Below are 27,773 nucleotides of genomic sequence, written 5' to 3'. Positions count from 1 at the left end.
ATTAACAATTTTGCATTTATTATACCATTTTCAGAAAATCAAAATTATTTCAGAGAATAATGCTCTATATAATTTTAATAATGTGAAATGCAAAAATATATAAGTATACACATAATGAATATTTCTTTGTCTACATTGATGAGAAAATTATTTTGAAAGGAGAAATTAACCAAGGGCTGCTAGCTCTTCTCCTACCATTGAAAATAAGATCAACGTTTTTAACTTACACATTTATAACTGAAACAGACAGTTAATGTGCGTGTTATATCCTTACAAATTGTACATATAAACAATGATTTTTTTTTTAATTTTACTCTGTGCTTGCATGTGTTAGTATATTAAGGCTTAAAAAAATAAGTGACTTAGTGATTCACTCACATGACATTTAAACATGAAAGTAGGAAATCATATATATACACTTAAATATTTGAGGAAAATTATGTTTTCAATAGATTAGATTTTATTTTTGTAAAGAAAACTATTTCAGAGGCTGGAGTGATGGCTCATCAGTTAAGAGTGCTTAATTAGAGTGTGCAAGTTCATTTCCTAGCAACCATGTCTGCTAACTCCAACTTTAGATGTATCTGAAGATACTTGCCTCCATGAGTACATACTAACACACAGATACACATATATACATACTTAAAAATACTAACAATCTAAAAATAAAAGGTATTTTTGAACCATATAGTTTGATAATGTAAATATTCTGTCTACATGATCTACCACAATAGCTATTAACCATATGGAGCTGTTGAAATTCCAAAATGATTTAAAATGATTTCACAAAAAATGAACTGATTTTAAATTGTTTCTAATTTTAATGAATTAAAATTTAAATTTAAATGCTCCATTAACATTGAAAATTCATTCATTAAGGAAAAAACAGGAGAACAATAGCCATGATATCCATCAACTAGTATGTTTATTTTATCACCCTGAACATTACAAAAACTTGTCTTATAATTTTTATAATTTCATTTAAAATAAATAAATGACAGTAAGTAGGTTGTTGGAAATTTAACTTCATTTAATCTTTATAAAAAAGCAACACAACTCAAATTTTAGATAGACTAAAATCTAAATATATATATGCAGAAAATGCATAAATATACAAGCTTAGTAATTAAAATTTTAATAGTTTGAACAGTGTATACTTAAGTACTGAGTTGAAAAGTTGCATTTGAAATGCATTAATATTGGTATATTTATTTCTTTGAAAGAGCATTATATTTATTAAAAACTCAGTAAGTGTATTATTTTGCTGATATCAATACCATCTTTTTTGTTTGTTTGTTTGAGGCAGGGTTTCTCTGTGTAGCTTTGGAGCCCGTCCTGGAACTTGCTCTGTAGACCAGGCTGACCTCGAACTCACAGAGATCTGCCTGCCTCTGCCTCCAGAGTGCTGGGATTGAAGTTATGCATGACCACTGCCTGGACTCAATACCATTTTTACATACTTTGGCGGTCATTGATTATTATTCACTTCATACGTTAGTTATTACTGTATGTTAATTATTTTTACTTACCACCATATGTCCCATACTCAGAAAAATTCCATGACCATTTTAGGGAATCACTATTGATATACTTACAATTAATAGAATAGAATTGAGAATAGAAAAATTTCATGATTTGCAATTTTGAAGTGTTGAAAATTTAAGCCTTTCTAAAATTCTATTTGAATATCATCACAAAAAGTTATTTACTAATTACCATGTGTCCCTAATTTTATCTTTATTAATTATAATAACCATTATAATTATTAATATATCACATTCTTATAAAACATTTTTATTAAAATGTGCCTGATGAATAATAAATTTCATCTTGCTAATTTCACACTATATATAAATAAAACATGAAAAACATTTTTTCCCATGAAAAGAGACGTCAATAAAATGTAAATGGGATGCTTATTTTCATTTCATTTATTTTAAAATGTTGCATTAAATGACTTATTTAAATGTGTGGTTTAAAAACAAGACAGTCAATAATAGCTCCACTAGCATGTGAAACTTCATGGACAGTCCTTGTGAAAATTCTGTACATTTCTTTTGGAAATATAAAAATTTATGTAATAAATGACATTTATTATCAAAAGATGCCTTGTATTGAATATGTTAAAGAAATTTTTACATTGTTTGTGTTCATAATATTAACTGTAGACCAACCTGAAACTCAGAACTATAATTTTCTGGTATTTGTTTCCAAGAATATTCTACTGTTCTATGAATCATAGAAATTGTAAATCATTCTTATTACATGATTCATTATACATTTAATTATAACTTACAATCGTGATATTGTATATTAATATAATTTAAATTATGTATCCTTCCATGTTTTCCAGGGTCAAAATGCTTTCGGTCTTGATATCATTGAAACACCAGAAGGAGACAAGATGCCACAGCTGATTGTTCAAAAGGAGTTAGATAGAGAAGAGAAGGATACCTATGTGATGAAAGTAAAAGTTGAAGATGGTGGCTTTCCTCAAAGATCCAGTACAGCTATTTTGCAAGTAAGTGTTGCTGATACAAATGACAACCACCCAGTCTTTGTAGAAAAGGAAATTGAAGTCAGTATACCAGAAAATGCTCCAATAGGTTCTTCAGTGACACAGCTCCACGCCACGGATGCTGACATTGGTGAAAATGCCAGAATTCATTTTTATTTCAGCAATTTAGTCTCCAACATTGCTAAGAGACTGTTCCACCTTAATACCACCACTGGACTTATCACTGTCAAAGAACCACTGGATAGGGAAGAATCACCAAGCCACAAGTTACTGGTTTTGGCAACTGATGGTGGATCAACACCAGCGAGCGCTATGGTTCTGGTAAATGTTACAGATATCAATGATAATGTCCCATCAATTGACATAAGATACATCGTCAATCCAACCAATGGCACTGTGCTTCTTTCAGAGAATGCTCCGCTTAACACAAAAATTGCTCTCATAACTGTGATGGATAGGGATTCTGAACATAATGGTAGGGTGACTTGCTTCACAGATCATGAAGTTCCTTTCAGATTACGTCCAGTATTCAGTAATCAATTCCTCTTGGAAACTGCTGCATTTCTTGACTTTGAGTCTACAAGAGAATATGCCATCAAATTACTTGCCGCTGATGCTGGCAAACCTCCTTTAAATCAGTCATCCATGCTCCTGATCAAAGTAAAAGATGAAAATGACAATGCTCCAGTTTTCACCCAGTCTTTCATAAGCCTTTCTGTTCCGGAGAATAACTCTCCTGGTGCACAGTTGACAAAAATCAGTGCAACAGATGCAGACAGTGGAACAAATGCTGAAATTAACTACCTGTTAGGTTTTGATGCACCACCTGAATTTGACCTGGATAGCCGTACAGGCATCCTGACTGCAGTGAAGAAACTAGATAGAGAAAAACAGGAAAAATATTACTTTACCGTCTTGGCACAGGACAACGGAATTCCACCCTTAATGTCCAATGCCACTGTTTTTGTGACTGTTCTTGATCAGAATGATAACAGCCCAATTTTCACTCACAATGAGTACAACTTCTATGTCCCTGAGAACCTTCCAAAGCATGGCACAGTAGGGCTAATCACCGTGACTGATCCTGATTATGGAGAGAATTCTGCAGTTACTCTCTCCATCTTAGATGTGAATAATCAGTTCACTATTGATCCACAGACTGGTGTCATCCGGCCAAATATTTCATTTGACAGAGAAAAACAAGAATCCTACACTTTCTATGTAAAGGCTGAGGACGGTGGTAGGGTATCACGTTCTACAACTGCTAAAGTAACCATAAATGTAGTTGATGTTAATGATAACAAACCAATTTTTATTGACCCTCCTTCCAATTACTCCTTTGAATGGGTTTTACCATCCACCACACCAGGCACAGTCATCTTCAAGGTTGTTGCAGTTGATGATGATATTGGCATGAATGCTGAGCTTCGTTACAGTATTGTTGGAGGAAACACAAAAGGACTGTTTGCGATTGAACAAATATCAGGCAACATCACACTGAAAGAGAAATGTGCTTCAGATCTTGGTTTACACAGAGTGATAGTCAAAGCTAATGATTTAGGACAACCTGATTCTCTCTTCAATGTTGTAAATGTCAATCTGTTTGTGAACGAGTCAGTGCCCAATGCTACACTGATTTATGAACTGGTGCGCAAAAGCATCGACTCACCTGCAACTCAAAATACTGAAACAACTAATTCATCCTCGCCAACAACTGACTATGTCAAGATCGTGGTTGCCATTGTCGCTGGCACAATAACTGTTGTCCTAGTGATTTTCATCACTGCTGTAGTAAGATGTCGCCAATCACCACACCTTAAGGCTTCTCAGAAAAACAAACAAAATTCTGAGTGGGTTACTCCAAACCCAGAAAACAGGCAAATGATTATGATGAAGAAGAAGAAGAAGAAAAAGAAGAAGAATGCCCCCAAGAACCTGCTGCTTAATTTTGTTACTATTGAAGAAGCAAAACCAGATGATGCTGACAATGATAGAAACAGTGTCACACTAGACCTTCCCATTGAGCTGGAAGAGCAAACCATGGGCAAATACAACTGGGGCACTACACCTACTACATTCAAGCCTGACAGCCCTGATTTGGCTAGACACTACAAATCTGCCTCTCCTCAGCCTGCATTCCAGATCCAGCCTGAAACACCCCTGAACTCAAAGCACCACATCATTCAGGAACTGCCTCTTGACAATACTTTTGTAGGCTGTGATTCCATCTCCAAGTGCTCTTCCAGCAGTTCTGATCCCTACAGTGTTTCTGAGTGCAGCTATACAGTGACAACCTTCAAGACTCCTGTGTCTGTTCATGCCAGACCGGTAGGTAATCCAAGTTCCTAAGTAATCTTTCTAAATTGTTATTCTCATTCTTTTCACTTGACATGGAATTATAAAGACCATTGATTTCTAGGAAATCAAAACAATCATACTACACGCAATATTCAAATAGTAATGTGAATTTGTTTAAATTTGGTAGACAAAAATGAATGCTAAATTAGGAAGTTTTGGTACAGACTGATGATTATAATAAGGGTAATTTTGTCTGTAGGTGGCAGTCTAATGCTTCTTGCTAGAGTGCATACTACAAAAATTGCATAATAAAGATTACAGCACTACCTTCTTTACCATCTTATTCATGAGAATCAGAAAATCCTGGACTTCTTGCCCCATAGAAAAACTTTTCCAAATGTAATAAGCAGCTCTCAATCCAAATGGTTTTGTGAATCCTAGCTTCATGTGGGCAAATATGTAGATGCCCAAGGTATTTCAATGATACTAACATATCCACTTCCTGTTCCCTTTGACATCATGCCACGAACTCTCAACAATGAAAAGTGTCATATTCATAATAGGAATTGAAGATTATGTTGACACATCAAACTTTCATTCACATGGTAAAGCTTTGAAACAGATTAAGAAAGTGGAAGCATGTTCATTCTCGTCTTCCAGCCAGAGAAAGAGATAGGCAAGCATCTTAAATTTAGATTACCAGTTAAATTTTTGTATATTTCAAGATCCTTCAGGAAAAATTCTGAGAAGATAATGACTTTTGGAAAATTGAATATGTTTGCTTTGCCTAGTGGGCACAAAGGGAAATAAGAACATATTAAGAACCAAGAAATTTCTGCATAATAATTTAAAGTCCAGTATATTTCTGAAAACAAGAATTTATACACTGCTTTTTAAATTAGTATTCCAGGGAGAAATAAGTATAAATTTATCTAGAAATTCATGAGTAAATTAAATGGTTTAAGTAAGTTATATCCTTAATAAAGTTAAGTGGTGGAGTTTATCTACAATTTTTTTTCTCTAAAAGTCATGATACTGTTGATTTTATTGTTTCAACTGGGTAACATAGTAAGTTAGTTAGCTCATTTGCAATTAATAAACATTTTTAAATTATTCAGGCTTAATATAATGGTTACAAAATCAAAAATATATTCTTTTCATTGAAAGTTACAAATAATAAAAGAAACCTACCAGATTCAAGAAAACAGTGCAAATAATTGATCATAATTTGAGGAACAGTTTGAATACGAAAGATCATTGGAGATATATGCAATTAAAAAGTAGAATGATATTAATATTTTTTCTCTTAATAATACCCTGAAGGTAAGGTATTAATTCCACAGTAGGTCTATTTTTATTGCAATAGATCCACCATTGCATGATGCTACAAATATAAGAAAGGATTCCTGTTATGCTTTGAATGAAGTTAGAGTGGTTTTTACAGTGTGGATGAGTTCCATGATTCCTCACATCAATGACAAATGTATTAGATGGCTAATATATTCAAAGTGTGCTTTTGCTTATATTTAACCATTCAAGTGGGAACTCCAGTTTTCTGGTTATTATCGCTATTATTCTTTTTACTAGTATTATTTCTTCATAAGAATATCTATTATTGGTAGCACATTAGTACTATTTATTTTTCTACAGACAATATTTCCTGAGCTAAATTTCTCACTTACTTAGAAAAATGTATACTATTTGTGAACGGCATTTGCAATTCATAACTTTTAATGCCTTGGCCCAAGAAGTTAGTAAAGCAACTATTTTTAAGAGCATATAAATTTTTGCATACAGAAATTTTAATTGAGTATATAATTATACAATGACACAAATAAAATAGTGATATATTTTGTAGATATTCTTATATTTTAGTTTTATTATTTGATAATTTCTAAAATGAATAAAATTTAAAATGCTTTTGTATAATGATATTTTTCATAACACATCTAAGTGATACATATTCTAATCATAAGACAAATGCCTTAGTGAATTAGGCAAAAAATAAGAAGTGCCATTGAAAACGAATTATTGATTGTCAATAATATTTTACTAACAGAATGGTCTGTCTTAGTATCAAATGATTATTGTAATTCTTTTCACAACTTAAAAAATAAATCAACTGTGTATTTTATGATAGTAGTCACAGTTATTTTTTCCTTAATGGATACTTCTTCATATGACTTGGATAATTGCATCAATCTAACTTAGACTATTAAACTTATCTGAATAGTTACATTTTGTTCTACCTTTGCAATGCTTATTGCACTTTTTGTATACTCTTTAATTTAGAACCAATGTCAAGAGAAGTGTTTTATATTCATTGGTACTGAAGAAAGATAACAAGATAAGTAAGCACAGAAAAATGAGCTCATGTAAACATTCACATACAGTCAGTATTAAGAAAGACCAAATAAAGTTAGGAAGGGGCAAATGTGTCAGGCTGTGATTTTTTTTTTTAAAAAATCATTGTTGCTTGAGAAAATTCAGGCAAAAATGGATTAAAATATTTCTACCAGAAGAAGGCAGAAACATTGCAATTTATATTACATAAAGTGAGTAATATTACTCAAAAAGCGGGCTTAGGGTGATATTTGCACTTAGCTGATTAGTCAACCATTTAGAAAAATAAGCATGTGGAGAAAAAAGGAGTTCTAGCAGAAATTTTACTTTTTAAAAGTGAAAGTATACAGTTTATTTAGCTTTATTCTGATTCTGGTGTTTGAAAAAATTTGGAACATTGGCTATATATCATCAACCTATTGAATAGAATCTCTTATATCTGAGAAATATTTTGCTCTTTTTGTCATCAATTTCCATTTGGATTATGGAAGGATTTTTCTACATACTTTAGTAGAAATGTAGAACTTGATATTGAAGAGGGAAATTTTCTGTAAACTCTCTTCTATTAACATCATTAACCAGTTTATATTGTCATTTTGGTATGATCATAGAAAATTGTAGGAATAAACAGTTATTTTAGAATCAGCTTTGTTAATTTTTACGTAAAAAGATGCATTTGATAAGCACAGTCTTGATTAATATAGCTCTCTTCTTCAAATAATACAGTGAAAGCAATTAATATTAACAATAAAGAGGTGAACAAAAATAAAGGTACCATTTTCAGGGTCTTCTATATACCATTCCTTGTCTTTTTATTTTTTATTATACATTTTTTGAGATATGTTATATGTAGTATAGCCCTGGCTGTCCTGAAACTTCGTTTGCACTACTCCTTCACCCCTAATGTTCCATGAAACTCTGTAATTTGAATTGAGACACTCTCACACCCTAAACTTTTCCAGATAAAATAAAGTGTATAAAACAGTGAGGGACAGGTGAGATGTTTCAGTGGATTAAGTGCCTATGGAGCAAATGTAAGGACTCAAGTTTAGAAGCCAGATCATATGTAAGAACTCTACAATGCCACTTGCTTGTTACCATAGAACTGGGATAGTGAATGGAGACAGGCAGATCCCCAAAATGCTTTGGCCAAACAGTTTAGTCAAACTGATGAGCTTCAGGTTCATTGGCACATGATCTTTCACAAAATAAAAATGGAAAACAATAGAGGAAAGATACCTGATGTCACCATCTGGCTTCCACATAAACACCCACAAATGTGCATGTGTACCCTCAAACACAGGTGCAAATATCCATACTAGTAATATGTGTAAAACATATATGTGCAGAATAGAGGAATGTTTGGATAGCTATCATTCATAAACAGATGCATGCTATAGATAAGACATTAGACAAAGCCTGAGATAAGATTGCCAATTATTCTTGAATTCAGTGACACTGATTCTGTGCATCAGTATCTTAGCATGTCAATTATAGCCACATAGCATGACTGACAATGAGAGTTCTGCAACACAATCATCTAATTTTGATAACATGTTATTTTTCTTGCCCTAGACTGATTCCAGAATATCAACTATTGAAATCTGCAGTGAGATATAATTTTCTAGGAATAACATAATTTATTCCTTTCCTCAAATATTTCAGTGATTTGTGATTACAAAATTTGACCAAGATCATTAGCTTTTGTAATTTGTATTTAGTTACAAAGTCAAACCAAACAAAAAAGACCTTAAAAATTAAGTACCACATAAACATGAACTTTAATTAGCTGTAAATTGGAAGCAGAAATTTAAAGATAAATTAAATTTCCGGAAGAAGAAATGCATTGCTATAGTGGATTTCAATATTGCCTTTGCTTGCTTGCTCTGGATGTTAATAACTGTGATGTAATGCAATGCCTGCCATCTTTGTATGCATTCTGGTGGGTGTATATCATTTGTAAAATATGGAATTTCTTGTCCTGTGATCACTGAAGACTTTAAACATCATCGCTTGGAGTTTGGAATTGAAATGAATTATTCATCCAAGAAATCCTCTGAAAGGTATCCATGGTAAGAAAAAAAAATTAAGGCAAACCAAATCAAAACTACAACAACAAAAAATAAAAGTAATCTGTAGACCACCATATCGAAAACATGTATTATCATTGTCACTGAGAAAACTACTATTCTTATGTCTGGTTTTTAAAGATTTGTATGATGTAAAATAATTTCATACATTTTTTGAGTTGATTGTAATCATATTTTTCAGTAATTTAATTATTAAAAGTATTTTCGCAGTTATTTTACAGGTATAAAATTATTCTCTGTGCAACTTTGGCAGCACATATACTAAAATTAGAATGATACAGAAAAGATTAACATGGCCCTGGTGTGAGGATAACACATACAAAACTATTTTAGTTAATAGTATGAACTTTACATAAAGGGCTTTTCCACATAATAAAGATTTCCTTATTTATACTTATAGGTTTATGGTCAAACTGAGTAGTTGATAGGTAATATACAATTATGATAAGTCACGAAGATGTCTAATGTGAAGTTTCCTCCATGAAACTAACCATCCTTCAGTAGAAATACCAAGTCTTGAAGAAAAACCTTTTTCAGTTAAAAAGAAAACCATCCAAATTTCTTGAAAAAGTTTCCTTAGTGTGCACAACCAAATTATTTATTTCCAACAGATTTCATAACACTCTTTTAACTTTTCTATATTCTAGATATTGTCAATTAGAATTGTTTTAGCTCTCCATTTGTAAATGCCTCATTATTTTTGATGATGTACACATTAACATTTTCCATCCAAGTAAGATTGATACTTACTTTGTGACATAAAACAATTACAGTGTATTAACTATCATGTAGTCAAACTGACTTAGTAACGAAAATAAAACCCTTAATAGATTATCAGAAATAGTTGCAATATTCCCACTTATTATGGAAACTTTTATTATTCACTAATTTATTATGTAAAATGTTAATCTTTTTGAGATATGGTTGACTTTTAAAAACAATATATGCTTTTCACCATAAGACCACAAAAATGGATTACAAAATATTTTTTAGTAATTTCTCAATTGGAGAGTAGTTTAGATTGTACTGTGCTTACACTACAGTGGTAACTAAAAACAACCTGTCAGTAGACACAAGTTATAAGTTTTAAAACTTCGTGAAACAAAATTAAACATATTTATTATTTCTTTTATTATCTGCCTTATATGTCCTTAATTACAAAATCAGTGAAGTGATTATTTCCATATTATGTTAAAATTGAAGATAATTGATCATAAACACTTTTTATACTAAATATTTCCAGTAATTCAATATGCAGTTCAATCACTTTTCAGTTCCTTAACCTTGAGGTAATAAGAAAAATCATCAGCTCTTATGTCAAGTAAACAAAAATGTTTGCTTATATTCAAGGCTGGAATAAAATCCAAAAATGGAGTGATATAGATTCTGCATAACCAGTTTGTGAGCTACAGAATTTCATTAATATCTTTTCATTTTGTCACTCAGTTATTCAAAATTATGTGTTAGATTTGTGACGTTCAAATATAATAATTAAATTTACCTTAGAGATTTATTTATTTGAGAGTGTTTTGAATTCCCAGTTGGCATCATGGCTGCATATATATGCCAGCCAAGGAGAACTAAAGACAAAATACAATATTCAGTACACAATGAGGTATTTTTTTCAATATCACAAAATTTTTTAAATTTATAAACACTTTAAATTTATATACAGGAAAACAGAATTATATAGTAATATGATTTTACAGATGAAAAAAATGTTTAGCATGCTACATAACCTTATCATTGTTTGACTCTAGAGGAATTGGTGATATTTATCAACAAAATTTCGTATGGTGCCACAACTCAACTAAACATGTAAAATTTAGTGTTTCATAAGATCAAAACATTTATTTTAAAACACAGAAAACATAAAGGTGATGAAAAGCATATGATTAAGTCTTCCTACATTTGAAAACTGATAGATATACATCAGTCTTATGTTTAGTAATAGATATACTGGCTTGTGTGTCCAGAGGAAATACCATTTTATTTTGATACTTAAGTAATTCTACTATACTATGATTAAACTAGCTTAGTATACATATAAGAGCTTATCTGTGTATGCATGTTTATTTTTAAGTTTCTAGGAGAAAAAAAAAGTGACATAAATTCAGATTTAAGGCAACTCTTCAAAGACAATGCATATACATTCAGAATATTAGTGTCTTTCTAGATTGTTGTCCCTTACTTCCAAAATATGTTAATTCTACTTCATTCATAGCATCCCATTTATCATCATATGTTTCAAAAAAAACTCCTATGTTATTCAGTATTTTCTGAATATGTGTTCATGTTGTTTTTCCTTTCATCTAAGTTGCTAGAATTTGAAGTAACTGTAGTACTTGTCTCTATGAAGTTTTCCTCTTTAATTAAACATTAAACACTCCATAATAATCAAGTAGTATGAATCAAGTTATATTTCAATACCTAAATATTGAGGTTCCAATTCTCTTATGCAAAACAAAGCTAAATTCACCTTTGCTAATGTACAAAATCTGCTCAATTTAATGATTAAAATCCAAGTGAATTTTAACATTATTACTGTTATTTATATTAACCCCAATTTTAATGCAGTGTAAACAAGAATGTAGTAGTTTTCTGTACAATATTAGATTAACACGTTCATATGTCTATAGTATTAATGTTTTTTTCCTTTCATTTTTCTTTATTAAGAATTTTTCTACTCTCTCCACATACTATCCACAGACCCCCCTTCTCCCTCCTCCCACCTCCCAGCCCTCTTTCCCAAGCATCTCCACATCCCCCAATTGAGGTCTCCCATGGGGAGTCAGCTGAGCCCAGCACACTGAGCCTAGGCAGTTCCAAGCCCCTTCCCACTGCACCAAGGCTGTGTAAGATGTCACATCATGGGACCAGGTTCCAGAAGCCTGCCCATAAGCCAGGAACAGATTGCAATCCCCCTGCCTGGGTGCCCCACAAACAGATGGAGCCAAACAACCATCTTCTGTATCCAGAGGGCCTAGTCCAGATCCATGGCAGCTTCACAGCCACCAGTCCACAGTTCATGGACTTCCACTAGTGTGGCCAGTCATCTCTGCACGTCCTTCAATCATGATCTCGACGTCCCTTGCCTGCATTATCTCTCCTCTCTCTCATCATTTGGATTCCCGGAGCTCAGCCTGGTGCCTGGCCGTGGATCTCAGTATCTGCCTCCACCAGTCACTGGACAAAAGGCTCTATGATGACAGCTAGGTTATTTGCTAGGCTGGTCACTAGAATAGACCAGTCCAGGCACCCTCTGGACCACTGCCAGCAGACCAAGGTGGCGTCAACCTTGTGGATTCCTGGGAGCTTTCCCCAGCACCCTGCCTCTTCCAATTCCCATGATGTCCTCATCTACCATGGTATCTTCCTCCTTGCCCTCCCATTCTGTACCTGTTACAGCTTGACCCTCCCATTTCGCTATGTTCTTATCCCCAACTCCTCACCCTCTGTCACCCTCCCATACCCAGTCCACTCATGTAGATTTCATCCACTTCTCCTTCACAGAATCATCCATGTGTCCATCCTAGGGTCTTTCCCTGTTAGCTAGCCTGGCTGGATTTGTGGGTTACAGTCTGGCTATCCCTTCCCTCCCATTCAGTATTCGCTTATGAGTAAGTACATACTATGTTTGTCCTTCTGAGTCTGCGTTACCTTACTCAAGATGACATTTTTTAGTTCCATCCATTTGCCTGCAAATTTCATGATATCATTGTTTTTTACTGCTGAGTAGTACTCCATTGTGTATATGTGCCACATTTTCTTTATCCATTCTTCAGTTGAGGGGAATCTAGATGGTTTCCAGGTTCTGGCTATTACAAATAATGCTGCTATGAACATAGTTGAGCATGTGTCTTGTGGGAAGATTGAGCTTTCCTTGGGTATATGCCCAAGATTGGTATATTTGGGTCTTGAGGAAGACTTATTCCCAATTTTCTGAGAAACTGCCATACTGATTTTCAGAGTGGTTGTACAAGTTTGCATTCCCACCAACAGTGGAGGAGTGTTCTCCTTGCTCCACATCCTCTCCAACGTAAGCTGTCTTCAGTGTAAAATGGTATTTAAGAGTTGTTTTCATTTGCATTTCCGTGACTAAGGATGTTGAGCAATTCCTTAAATGCCTTTCAGCCATTTAAGATTCTTCTGTTGAGAATTCTCTGTTAATCTCTGTAGCCCATTTTTTAATTGGATTGTTCAGTATTTTGATGTCAAGCTTTTCGAGTTCTTTATATATTTTGGAGATCAGCCCTATTTCAGATGTGGGGTTGGTGAAGATCTTTTCCCATTCTGTAGGCTGTCATTTGGTCTTATTGGCCATGTCCTTTGCTCTACAAAAGCTTCTCAATTCCAGCAGGTCCCATTTATTAATTGTTGCTCTCAGTGTCTGTGCTACTGGTGTTATATTTAGGAAGTAGTCTCCTGTGCCAATTTGTTCCAGACTACTTCCTGCTTTCTCTTCTGTCAAGTTCAGGATAGCTGGATTTATGTTGATGTCTTTGATCCCCTTGTACTTGAGTTTTGTACATGGCTACAGATATGGATCTATTTGCAGTCTTCTGCATGTTGACATCCAGTTATGCCAGCACCATTTGTTGAAAATGCTTTCTTTTTTCCATGGTACAGTTTTGGCTTCTTTGTCAAAAATCATATGTTCATAGGTGTGTGGATTAATGTCAGGGTCTTCAATTCGATTCCATTGGTGCACATGTTTGTTTTTATGCCAGTACCAAGCTGTTTTTATTACTATAGCTCTATAGTAGAACTTGAGGTCAGGGATCGTGATGCCTCTAAAGGTTGCTTTATTATATAGGATTCTTTTAGCTATCCTAGGTTTTTGTTTTTCCATATAAAGTTAAGTATTTTTCTTTCCAAGTCTGTGAAGAATTGTGTTGGGATTTTGATGGGGATTGCATTGAATCTGTATATTGCTTTTGGTAATATTGCCATTTTTACTATGTTGATTCTACCTATCCATGAGCATGGGAGATCTTTCCATTTTCTGATATCTTCTTTAATTTCTTTCTTCAGAGACTTAAATTTCTTATCCTACAGGTTTTTCACTTGCTTAGTTAGAGTTACTCCAAAGTATTTTATATTGTTTGTGGCTATTGTAAAGGGTGATGTTTTTCTGATTTCTTTCTCAGCCCCTTTTTCATTTGTATATAGGAGGGCTACTGATTTTTTTTTAGTTTGTACTTTATAATTGTGCTTTTATAAAGAATAAACAGTTATGTATGAATATATTAAATGAGTATGATTTAAGTTCCTTTACCTGTAATACTTTTAAATACTAACAGTTCATTGTATTTGATGCAATTTCAGTAGCTAAACTGTCTGTAATCTTTACTGAATGAAATATCTATAAATAAATTTCTTCTGCATTGCAATAACTCATCTTCTGATATTTTTGAATCACCTGTTGCAAGCAAGAGCTAATCGTTTTATTAACATCACCGTGAATTTTAAAATACTTTTAACATAATAACTTCTACATTCTTTATGATATGACTCATTTTCTGTGATGAGATATTTGTAACCTTATGCATCAACATCCTTGTTTATCAGCAGTGTGAGGTAATTGATCTTTTCCACTTAATTTAAAACAATAATATTGATAGTATTAATTTGTATTTACTAGAATTTTATTTTTACTTTATTGATTTTTTTATTTATATCCTTTCTTTTTTTTTGTTTCTTTGAGACAGGTTTTCTCTATGTTGTTTTTGTCCCTACCCTGGATCTTGCTCTCTAGACCAGGCTGGACTTGAACTCACAGAGTTCTGCCTGGCTCTGACTCCCGATTAATGAGATTAAAGTTCTGTGCCACCACCTGGATTTTTACATTCCTTAAATATTGGTAAAATAGTATTATATTTTTGAACTCTTTTTTTTATAAAACATGTCTAATAATTGAGTTTACCTTGAGTTAAACCTAAAAGAGGGATGTGTTTCTTAAATATTTACTGAAAGAAAATGTGATGCATGTTGATCTTAGTGAAGGATAACTCCTAGAAGACATGAATATAGCACAATGGCTTCTGTTATTGTGAAGTATCCCCTGGTGTAAGTATTTTAAAACAAAAATTAACAAAGCAAGACAAAGCAATAATATTTTGTTTGCATTGAAGTAATATACCAGAATAGAATAGGATTAAAAAAAACACAAAACAATTTTTACAAACTACAAAACCAGGTTTTACTACAATAATTTAGAGAAAGGGGGAGGGAGGGAGGGAGGGAGGGAGGGGGGGGAGGGAGAGAGAGAGAGAGAGAGAGAGAGAGAGAGAGAGAGAGAGAGAGAGAGAGAGAGAGAGAGACTTTAGGTCTTATCTTTAAAATCCATTCACATTTGTTGCTTTATCACTTTCTTTTTCTGATTTTCTTCACAAGTTACTCATTCTAAAACAGCACATGTTACTTGAAAATTTTTATTTGTTCAGTTTCTTTTGTCCCCTAATACTCTTTCTGTATCAGAAATCCAATAAAATTATATCTATGATAGACAGTTTTATCTATCTCTTACATGAAGAATAAAGATTAATTCACTGCTTTTCAAAGAATTTTGTAGTCTTAACTATGTCTACATGGGCATACAATTTCCAACCACCTAATGTATCATAAAGTTTTGACCCCACTATTCCATTTCCCTAATAATACCATCAATTTTGATGACATTATAAATTTGTATAGTTTTCAATAATTTTTTTGTGACCTTATTTAGGTTAAGACAATTCGGCTGGGCAACTATAATAACTTCATATTGTCAGTGAAGTTAATGTACAGTTTTGTAGATTAAGAAAAGTACAAGTAAATTTAACAGCCTAGAGAATGCAATCAAATTGCTACCTGAGAGTCAATGAAAACCAAAATTTGTAGCATGGCAATTACTTAACTCTTTCCACTTATAAACCACAAAGTTCCTATAAAATTAAAATTTTTTATGTAGAAGAGTTCATCCTACCCTCTTAAACACTACTTTATGGAAACTCTTCCCACACTGCACATCTTCATTAACTCTAGAAAATTTTAATATATATTTCAGATATTTGACTCTTATTTCATTTCACGTTTATGTATTATACTCCATTAGCATCAAATTAAAATATCCCCATCTGTTGATCTGTATCTAGTTCCTGTCTGAAGGGATAAGAAAAGTATTTAAGAAAAGATTTCTTCAAAGAAAAAAAAACATATAATCTAATTTGTATATATGTATATGATAATAAACTTAGATGGAGTTAATAGAAATTAAATTTATTTCCTCATTTGAAAAGCAAAAGTAGGAAGAAGAAAATTATATTCTCCTAGAAATGCATTTTTGACTTGGATTTAGAGAGGTATTTTCCTTGAATTATTTTCAAAATGCTTTCTAACCTCCTGGCTATTTTATACTGACCAATTTAATTTTTACCTTTCAGGTCTGTCAAACACCAATAATATTTTTATGAAATATATGGTCACATCTGTGATCAGCTTTGATTTCTGACATGAGTGGAACTTTAATATCCCACTTTCTGACAAATGATTCTATCAGGCCCAGGGCAAAAAGATGCTTTCATTAAGTACCTCTTTTATGTAAGATAGTGTGCTTGTCACTTTACATATGTTACTTTATTACTTCATAGTAGCTGTATTGTTAATAAGTAGTGGAATAAGGGCATTTGTCAAAATCATAATTACTCCTTTTTTCTTTCATTAGACCACATTACAATTTTGGCAAAGTTGTGTCTCCTGGATCTCTTGATTTGAAATCCAAAGGCTTTCTTCATCTTTTACTTTCTGGTTCGTTTCGTTTCTGGTTCGATTGTTTTATAAATTGTCAACCAGTTCAAGCAGACTGTCTTTTTCTTCCTTGGCCCTTCTTCCACTCAGTCTCTTTCACTAAAGTGTGGTCAGTTGGTATTGGCAATAATTATTTGTAGAAGAATTTTATAAAGTTAGCAAGAACTAACCTTAATTCTGGAAGTAATATTATTAATATGTGACATGAGATATTATCAATAAATATCAGTGGATAAAAATGCAAATAATAAATAATCACTTCCAACTATTAACCCACTCCAGGGATGTACATTTTAATATGATAGCTAGCTAAAATTATTTCATTGATCTTCTCATAAACACTCTGAAAGTCTCATCATATGTCCATTGTACCTTTCCAATGTATAAAGCATGATTATATTTCAGATCCTCTGAATTTCACAGGAACTAACGTAAAGTAATTTCACCCAGGAATTTGTAAAAGAAATAGTTTAATGCATTCAATATAGCTGAGACATACAGGTACAAATAAGAAATGTAAATCAAATAAGTCATCATATATTTATAAAGAGTATTATGTCATTAATTCAAGAACATGTTTTCTTTTTACTTTAGTAATTTTAAAATAGTTTCAAAAGTCCATTATAAACAGTAAATATTAACAGCACTCAATTATTCATATTTAGTATTTTATATTTTCTCTGTCCTGTTGTTTTATACAGAAGGCCTAAAAGAGTTACTTTTAAAAATAATGATCTTAGCTTTTGGCAGTATAAGCAACATTAGTAATTTACAGCAAGAGTAATGATTCCACTTCCATTAATTTCCTGTATGATTTTACAAGTGTTTGAATTTTAAAATACTGTATTTATCATATCATCAGAGAGTAATTTCTCTAGTAAATAATATATAATTAGTTATAATTTTCTTAGTGTCTATATCATACATACTACTTTCAATTTTACAGAAAAATCTCTGTTAAAAAGTGCAAAGCTTCCTGCTATTGGTGGCACAGGCCTTCTTTACTCCTGGCACTCGAGATTAGAGGCCAGTGGATCTCTGTGAATTCAAGGCCAACCTGGTTTACAGAGTGAGTTCCAGGACAGCCAGAAATACACATAAAAGTCCAATCTCAAAAAAGAAAAGAAAACAAACAGACAGTAACTCATTATTTGAGGCTGGAGAGATGAGTCAGTGTTTAAGCACACTGGCTGCTCTTCTAGAGGACTTGGGTTCAATATCCACTCACACACATGGCTGCTTTTACCTGTCCATAGTTCCAGTTCCAGGACTTCTGACACTCCCACACAAGCATACATTCAGGCAAATTTAAAAAAGAGAACAGCACTCCTGCTCTAAACCCAACTTTTAAAAATTAGTTTAGAGTTGTAGTCATTAATGTAATTAAGATTCAATGCCTAAATAAGAAATAATGCTTAATTAATAAAACAATTGTTTAATACATAGTATTTTGGCTTTCTTTTTAGTGACTTTGTTTCTCTGTGTTAACTGTTTATTGTTTAATTAATACTATAAAATGATTTTCTCAGGATTTGAAAGATATGGTGGTTTCTTCCACCACATATTTAAAAGTTAGTTTAATTGTGGCACTACACAATTCAAAAAGTAAAGAAAAAACAACACTGGAAGAAGCCTTACCATTTATAGTGGCATTAATTCTGAAATTTCTGTACATTGCTTATAATTCATTATTTCTTATTCACTATACATATAATTAATCAATTTTTGTCTGTTTATCTTAAAACTATTGTTTCAATAAATTCATATAGTAGAATCATATAGGTTATGATTCGATGTACATGTAGTATCTTAAATTGTTGAGCCAAAAAGTTGAGACTAAAAGTTAACAATTAGAAAAATTATAACCAAGATTACCTAGGAACCCACAGGCCATTCCATCAAGGGAACCAGATCAGTGCCTTGCTCAACCATCATTAGAGAATCTTCCTTCTGCAGCGGATGAGAACAAATACAGAGACCGACAGCCAGACATTATGCAGAGAATAAGAGATCTTGAAACACTGAGTTCTAAAAGGGATGTCTCCATCAAATCTTTCCCCTCAGGGCTCAGGAAACTCAGTGGAAGAGGAGGTAGAAATAGTGTGTCAAAGGGGATGGAGGACACCAAGAAAACAAGGCGCTCTAAATCAACACTTACCCCCAGTGATAGACCTCCTCTAATAAGGCCAACCCTGATCTTTCCCAGAATAGTTCTACTAGCTAGGAAACAAGTATTAAAACTCATGAACATATGTGTGTCATTTGCATTCAAACTACCACACTCCTAGATTCCACAAAATGAGAGTTATAAATCAGTATTGCCATTAAATATAATTAGCATATTCACATAAAATATACCATTATACACATGTGCACAAACTATTGAAATAACAAATGCAAATACAACTGGAAAGAATTTTTTAAAATCATCATTTACATTTTTCATAATTTTAATCCTTAAATATTAAGGTCTATTATAAAATAAATTCAATACCTAACAATTACTTGGGGGCACTAACTACTTATTTACCTTGATAAATTTTGTGCCCAAGAAATATGGAATCAAAGCTACAAGTTCTATTTTTTAATACATATTTTATTAACTTGGACCATCATTAGCATTCTAATTTCATAAGTATTAGGAGTACAATTATATAGATGATTTAAATATTACAACTAAATAGAAAAATCTTACATGTAAGCAAATGCTGTGAAGTAACTCAAGAACAAGACTCATGAGACTAGTAAATTTCCTGACATCTATCTCTCTTGGTGATCTTTTCTGAGTCACTAACATACATTTTCAATACTTATTACTGAATTCACTTGTATTTAAACACTGGCATTCTCAAGAAATATATACAAGCAGATATGTACTAATGTACACATAGTTGATCTCATATATGGAGATCTATTTTTTTAAGTTTCTGTTACCATATTTTAATACCCTTTATTTGCCTGACAGGCCATTTAAAACAAATATGTTCTAACTCAAGCAAATGAAAGATTCTAGAGTTATGTCAGTAGCTTCATCTCTTCCTTAATAGGATTACTAAAACTTCATTAACTTGATGTAATTTATTTTTAAATCCTATTTAAGTTGATTTTATATATATTTCTCAAGTTTGTAAACACAAAGATACTTTCATTCAACATGAAATAATGAAACTAGCTAAGTGAGAAAAAATTAATCTTACCTCCAGAGATTGTTTTAAAAATAATTAATCGATTATATGTACAGAAAAGCTATTATAGACACCTAGAGATTCGGAACCTATTAATATGGGGGAGTCTAATGAGTTTATTACTGCCAAGGAAAAAGGAAAGTGGTTTCAATTAATTAGGGAATGAAGTTGGAGGAAAATAATTCCCACATTAGTCTATTCGATAATTGATGTTGTATTTCCTTGCCAATTTGTTGAATTTTAACACATTTTACTACTTGAAAAATATAGTGTTGTGATATTCATAGATAGTTGTCAATAAAGAGCTATTACACAATGCACTCGAGAAAATGTGAAGAATGACAAGAATGGTATGTCATTTTGTCCATGGCTTAATTCCCTTATCTCTGAAAAGTAAAGGGTTATATTCAGTTTCACAGATTTCTCATAAGATTGTCCCTAATGTAGGAATATAAAACTCTTAATGTTTTTCTCAATTTGATAGGCTAGAAATCCAGGCAGGTTCAGCTAGATTCTTTGCTTAGGGTTTCACAAATACAGACTCAAGGTCTTGAATATGTTGCCTTTTACCTGTAAGGGCAAAACTCGACTTACCATGTTATTCAGGGTTTTCTTGCTGGATGATGGCCAAGAGCACCCTTAGTTTCTAGAACTTATTGTTAGCTACATGGCTCCATTCATGTCAGATACTTAGTGAATGTGGAACCCTCTCACACTTTCAATTTCTGTGAAATCTTAAAGCCAGAGGAAAATTATGCTTCTGAAATCTCATGTCACTAAGTTAAGCCCTTCCATATAAGTTTTGGTAAGTGCTGAGTCAACTGATTAATAAGGTAATTGTATCAGCCAAATTCCTATTACCACTTAAAGTAACATAATCACAGTCACATTAGATTCAACAAAGCCCACAGATTTGAACAGATATCTGTGGGAAAGTTAGGCATTTTAGAATTCTGCTTATCACAAAAGGATTGGTTAACAATGATACCCTACCCTGTTGAATATTCTGTTTTTTAACTAAATTACCTTCTGGAAATAAAGTGAATTCTAGATAACCCATTGTCTATACCATTATTTCCTCAGGGGGTTCTGCTCTACTTTTGTTTCAGATAAAGAAGGCAGAAAATAAGAACAAACAAACAAAACAATAACAATAAAAAACTGCATTGCGTTATATGTTTACTGGCAAGTTACTGAGGGATTCAATGCGTTGATAAGAGACAGGGACATAATTCATTGTACTCTATTTTTTTTTTTTTTTTTGGTTTTTCGAGACAGGGTTTCTCTGTGTAGCTTTGCGCCTTTCCTGGAGCTCACTTGGTAGCCCAGGCTGGCCTCGAACTCACAGAGATCCACCTGGCTCTGCCTCCCGAGTGCTGGGATTAAAGGCGTGCGCCACCACCGCCCGGCTTTCATTGTACTCTATTAATAATAAACATTTTTTCAGCCCCACGGGAGTTCAGGCTGTTATACATGAACAAGTTTGTTAAATTATTTCCCTCTCCCCCTCCTCAAAAAAAAAAAGAAACAAAAAAGAAAGAAACAAAGAAAGAGAAAGAAAGAAAGAAAGAAAGAAAGAAAGAAAGAAAGAAAGAAAGAAAGAAAGAAAGAAAGAAAGAAAGAAAGAAAGAAAGAAAGAAAGAAAAAAGAGAAGAGAAGAACTGGATGCAGTGGTATAAGTGTCTAATTCTATCACATGGGAAGGATCTCTACTTCAGGGACACACTGCTCCATATAAGATCTTAATTCAAAATTGTTTAAAAGATTTAAGGAGAAGCCACATATTGCTTAGTCCCATTTAGCTATGTAGTCTCATGATTTTACTTACCTATTTTTATATGCTCAATGTGTATTACACAATGTTGGCAGAGTTGGGTAAGTTTAGTTTTGGAGTCTTTCTAAATATCTTTACATTTTATATTGTGCAAACATGAAACAGAAAGTGCATACATATTGTAGCATTGCCTTGAAAGAGCATGTAATAACATTTTATGACTTGTAGCTTCTCATTGGTAATGTGGAGTACAATTTGAAGTTTCAGGCTCTGCAACTGAGTGTCCATTCAAAGCTTCAGGAGCCGCTAGTCAACTCTAGCTGATGTGATGCCTTGGTGCTGCATAAATTTCAGGACAAGTTAGATTCAAGAAAAGTTAATTAGGCTAATGAAGCAGATACACTTGAAAAGAATCATGTGTGTGATAGACAAGGAACAAATGGAAATGTTGCAGCAGCAGCAGATGTGTAGAAATTAGAGTGGTTTGGTAGTTACAATATGTAAAGGGAGAAATCTTTAAGGAAGGTGGGGTAAGGTAGAAAAACTGATACTCTTTTTATCATATTATTTTATTAATAAAATTAAAAAAATGACTTATGAGGGATATTGGGAGGAAGAAATATTATGATAAAATCATGGATCAAACGTAATCAAATGAATCAAAGCAATTTTGCTGTACATAAGTGACCCAAAGAGGTTATGAGGTATGATTTTATCCTCAGCATGGTTCACTAGCTGTTTTAATAACCTTGTTTGTGATCATTTTAGGAAGGGAGAATAGGTTTTGTGTAGAGTTTCTGTATAGGTCATCCTCAGGTCAGTTGTGTCAAAAATCTTGACACAATATGCACGAAAATTTAATCAGTTCCAGGTGGTGAGGGCAAGGGGCATTTTCCTTTTTATGTCCCCTTAACCTTTTCCTATCTCTTGAAAGTCTCAGTTGAGGTACTTGATTAGAGGTAACATGTGTTTCTCTAGTGACATTAATCAAAATTACATAAAATTGTATGAACAGATTTTACCAGGAATTCTGGAATATATATACAAGTATCTATCTATTGTTAACTAATTTCTTGCCACCTGGTATGTCTATTTTTAGATTAAGTTCTAAATATTCTTTCACTTTCATTTAGCATTTTACATTTAATTACAACATGAAAATAAAATAAAGTGTTATGAAAATGATTTTATATATCATAGTAATACCTACTAGTCTATCAAGAAATTTAATGAGAAATAATCCTACTAAATACTAAATATTTTAAAGTCATGATTTTGAAGGCCTTCCTATACATATCGCAGAGTGATTTGTTGTGTTCTAGATCTGTAAACAATTTTGCACATGGAAAAATTAGTTAATAAAGAAAATTATTATGAAAATGTGATTTGTTTTTCAAGTTATTTCACTTAGAGGTATAACAAGACTTTAGTACCTCCCAGTCATTTAGAAATTATCTGAGATTAAAATTGACATTTGCAAAATAGCATCAAAATGTTTATGGAATTTTGGAGTTTCCTTGTCATTAACAGTTGTCTAAAATCTACAGATCTATCTAACCTAGAGAGGAAATAGTGGGAAAATACTTGTTTGATCACACACACTGTTTTTTTATTAAAATTATTTGTGTTAATATTGGACAATTATATATAACCAAGATATGTTGTGGTGTTAATCTGGTGCATGCAAGGTAATGAATATGCTCAGTGCTTTAAATACAAAGGTATAGTCAGAAGTTTTTCTGTTGTCCTGCCTGGCCTGTGGTTGGACAAATCTCTCACCCACAGTCCTGCAGCCTTTTATAAAATAATCACACAAAGGCTTAATATTAATTAAAACTACTTGGCCATTAGCTTGGACTTATTACTGACTAGCTCTTACACTTAAATTAACCCATAATTCTTATCTATGTTTAGCCATGTGCCTTGGTAACTTTTTTCAGTTTTGCCTTCACATCTTGCTTCCTCTGTGTCTGGCTGGTGACTTCTGACTCTGCCCTTCTATTTCCTGGAATTCTCTTCATCCACTTATCCAGCCTATACTTCCTGCCTGGCTACTGGCCAATCAGCATTTTATTTATCAACCAATCAGAGCAACACATTCTCAGCACACAGAACAACATTCCACAGCACTTCCCCTTTTCTGTCTTATCAAAAAGGAAAGTTTTAAATTTAACATAGTAAAATTACATATAATAAGCTGGGTGGTGGTGGCATACACCTTTAATCCCAGCACTCAGGAGGCAGAGCCAGATGGATCTCTGTGAGTTCAAGACCAGCCTGATCTACAGAGCGAGATCCAGGACAGGCACCAAAACAAACAAACAAAAATTTACATATAATAGACCAGTTATCAAGCAAGAATTACAGTTACAATGTCTAGTCTATTTGCATTTGGCAAAATTAAAGAAAATATTCTATCTATCCTATATTTGTTTTGTTTTTTGAATTTTTTTTTAAAGATTTATTTATTTATTCTGTATACAGTATTCTGCCTGCATGTATGCCTGCAGGCCAGAAGAGGATACCAGATCTTATTACAGATAGTTGTGAGCCACCATGTGGTTGCTGGGAATTGAACTCAGGACCTCTGGAAGAGCAGTCAGTGCTCTTAACCTCTGAGCCATCTCTCCAGCTCCCCCATCCTATATTTGTGAGTCTAAACTTTCATATTTAATTTATCTTTTATCATAACCAAGGAAGATTATAACTATCTAGTCTTCAACTGCACCAAGGCCTCACAACAATATAATTTTACCTAAGTAAACAAGAAGACCATTGTAAGTAACTTCCAAAAATCTAGAATGACAGAGACAGCTGGCTGCCTGGACAGTCACCCAAAGTTTATCTGCAGTGTTGGAGCATCCATATTCACCCTATAGGCCTAACGTTTCTAATTATAGCTATCCTAGAGGCCGGGGCACAATTGCAATGGAATGTGGTTTAAAGAGGAGGCTAAAACCATAGAACAACAATGTAGTACTAGAGGTGTGGAAATTTCCCAGGATCAGATTCTTGGAGAAAGCAAATACGCTGATATACAAAGACAATGTTTATATGATAACCAAACCTTAATTCTATGCAGCATGGGAGCCATGAATGTATGGGACAAAATTGAGGAAGCAGGGAAGAAAATTGAATCATTTATGAAAATTATACAAGGCCCAAAAAAATCCTTCATGGATGTCTTACAAAGGGTGTCTACAGCAGTAAATAGAATGATACCAAATTCAGAAGCTAATTAAATATTTGGCTTTTGAGAACATGAATGCAGCATGCAAAAGAATAATCAGGTCATTAAAGACCAGGTCAGCACCCTTTGATGATTGGATCAAGGACACAATTAATATTGAGTCTCATGACCATGAGATGTGGATAGGAGAGGTAATTTCAAAAGCTTTGAGAAAAAAAAAGTCAGATGTTTTGGTTGTGGTAAGCAAGGTCATTTGAAAAGGGAGTGTAAACAGGATGGAAAGAATGTTTACTCAAGGAACAATGACAACAGAATTCCCCTCCCTTCTGGATTATGCAGAAGGTGTGGTTAGTGTAAATATTGGACCAAAGAATGTAGATCAACAAGGGAAAGACAAGATAATCCTTTGTCTCTGTCCTCAGGAAATTCCCAGAGGGGTCTCATGCAGGCCCCCACATCAAATTCAGTCTAGACCTTTCCTGACATCATATAAGAAACCCCTTCTCAGAGCAATTAAATAACCAAATGCCTATTGGAATAAACTAGGCTACTCGGGGTGATAGAATAGCCGTAGCAGAGAGAACAGGAAATTCAGGAGAAACCATAAGGCAAATTTTTTTGGTAAATTTCTATAAATGAAAAAAGACCAAGATTAAGAATATGAATAAATGGCCGGGCGTTGGTGGCGCACGCCTTTAATCCCAGCACTCGGGAGGCAGAGCCAGGCGGATCTCTGTGAGTTCGAGGCCAGCCTGGGCTACCAAGTGAGTTCCAGGAAAGGTGCAAAGCTACACAGAGAAACCCTGTCTCGGAAAAAAAAAAAAGAATATGAATAAATGACGTTCTCTTGCAAGATTTGGTAGACATAGGTGTAGATGTTACAATAATTGCACCAGAATTTTGGCATCCAAACTGGCCTCTTCAGGAGGTAAATGTTCAGCTGTTAGGGATAGCTCAAATGTATAGGACCAGAAGGACAGAGAGGAAAATTAAAGCCATATCTGACTAATACAATTATGAATTTATGGGACAATGATCTATTACAACAATGGAATATGCAGATTAACATTCCTCCAACCTCAGAAACAAACCATAAACTAACACATGTTTCTGAGAGAAATATTAGGAAGTATTATTATAAAGATTGATCACCAGCCATCCAGATTGTACAAGAACAAGGCCCAACAATTGCTGACATTCCAAAGGCACCAATTGCTCTACATTTAAAATGGTTAACAGACAAGCCTGTGTGGGTTCAGCACAAAAGCATGTCAGTTTAGTTCCTTCTGGAGGAATTCACATTCCAATAGACAATGAGAAAATATAAGATCTATTATGTTGATGCATTTTTTCTCACATATATATATTTTTATATAGAAAGAAAAAATATATATAAATATAATTTTTCATATAAAAACCAATGCTAGTTTATTTTCAGTTGCCCACAACTTCTGTTTTATGGCTTTTTATAGTTTAAAAAAATGCCTTGATACAGATTTCCTAAATTATTACTGAATTAAGCAGCATCCTTGAATTAGCATATAAAGTAATATAAATGCTTTTAGTTTCAGATACTAAAAAAAGTTAATGTAAATTATTTATAGGTAAGAGGCTTAAACAATTGAAATATATAGCCAAGGTACATTCGTGCATATGGAGAAAGATTATTTGGAACTCCTACATGTTTTGCTATTGCTAAAATATATTTGGATGTTTGATTCTTGAATTTTATTGCATTTGTAAGAACTTAACCATGAACTGAATTAGTTTATAACACCACTGAAGTAATGCTGAAATGTGACTATTGGTGGCAAAAAGTTCTATTCTTCATGTACATTCTTCTAGGCTCCAAAGTTTTTTTATTCTCACATTAAAAACACATATTTCCAGTCCTAGTGCTGCCAGTTTAACTGCATACCAAGTTTGCTTATACTAATTTTCATATTTTTTTTGTTCTTTGAAAATAAAACATAGATCTCTATTATCTTACACCTTATTTAATAAAATTATATCTCAAGGAGTTTCCCTTATTCCATGTGTCTTAGAGTTTCTATTGCTGTGAAGAGACACCATGACCATGCTAACTCTTATAAAGGAAGACATTTAACTAAAGTGTCTCATTTATAGTTTAGAGGTGGGAGGCATGGTGGTGTGTGGGAAGACATGGTGCTGGGCATGCAGCCGACATGGGACTGGAGCTAAGAGTCCTTACATCTTGATCCAAAGGCAACAGGAAGTAAACTGTCTTACTGGCTGTGGGTTGAGAGTATATGAGACCTCAAAGCCCATATCCACGGTGACAGTGACACACTTCCTTTAACAAGACGACATATACTCCAACAAGGCCACACCTCCTAATAGTGCCACTCCCTTTGGGGCCATTTTCTTTCAAAACATCAGATTCCACTCTTAGCACCCAAAGGCATGTAGCCATATCATAATGCAAAAATGCATTCATTCTAACTTCAAAAATTCTCCATAGTCTATAATAGTCTCAAACTTTTTAAAAGTTTAAAGTTCAATTCTCTTCTGAGATTCGTGCAATCTCTTAACTGTTATCCCCTGTAAAATCAAAATAAAAAAGCAG

General features: G+C 33.2%; 1 protein-coding gene and 1 pseudogene across 2 annotated transcripts in view; both read left to right on the top strand.

The window, feature by feature from the left end:
• Pcdh11x (protocadherin 11 X-linked) overlaps positions 1–27,773 on the top strand; it is a 610,657-nt gene that overhangs the window by 73,397 nt on the left and 509,487 nt on the right. For both annotated transcript variants that reach the window (XM_016008787.3, XM_006990485.4), the window contains exon 3: positions 2,354–4,846. In XM_016008787.3, coding sequence (XP_015864273.1) covers positions 2,354–4,846 — 2,493 coding nt within the window. The remainder of the gene's footprint in view (positions 1–2,353; positions 4,847–27,773) is intronic.
• LOC121825915 (U6 spliceosomal RNA) lies at positions 9,488–9,587 on the top strand (annotated as a pseudogene).

The sequence above is a fragment of the Peromyscus maniculatus genome, chromosome X, assembly GCF_049852395.1.
Source record: "Peromyscus maniculatus bairdii isolate BWxNUB_F1_BW_parent chromosome X, HU_Pman_BW_mat_3.1, whole genome shotgun sequence".
NCBI lineage: Eukaryota > Metazoa > Chordata > Mammalia > Rodentia > Cricetidae > Peromyscus > Peromyscus maniculatus.
The sequence above is the reverse complement of the archived record's forward strand: the minus strand, read 5'-3'. Positions and strand labels throughout refer to the sequence as shown.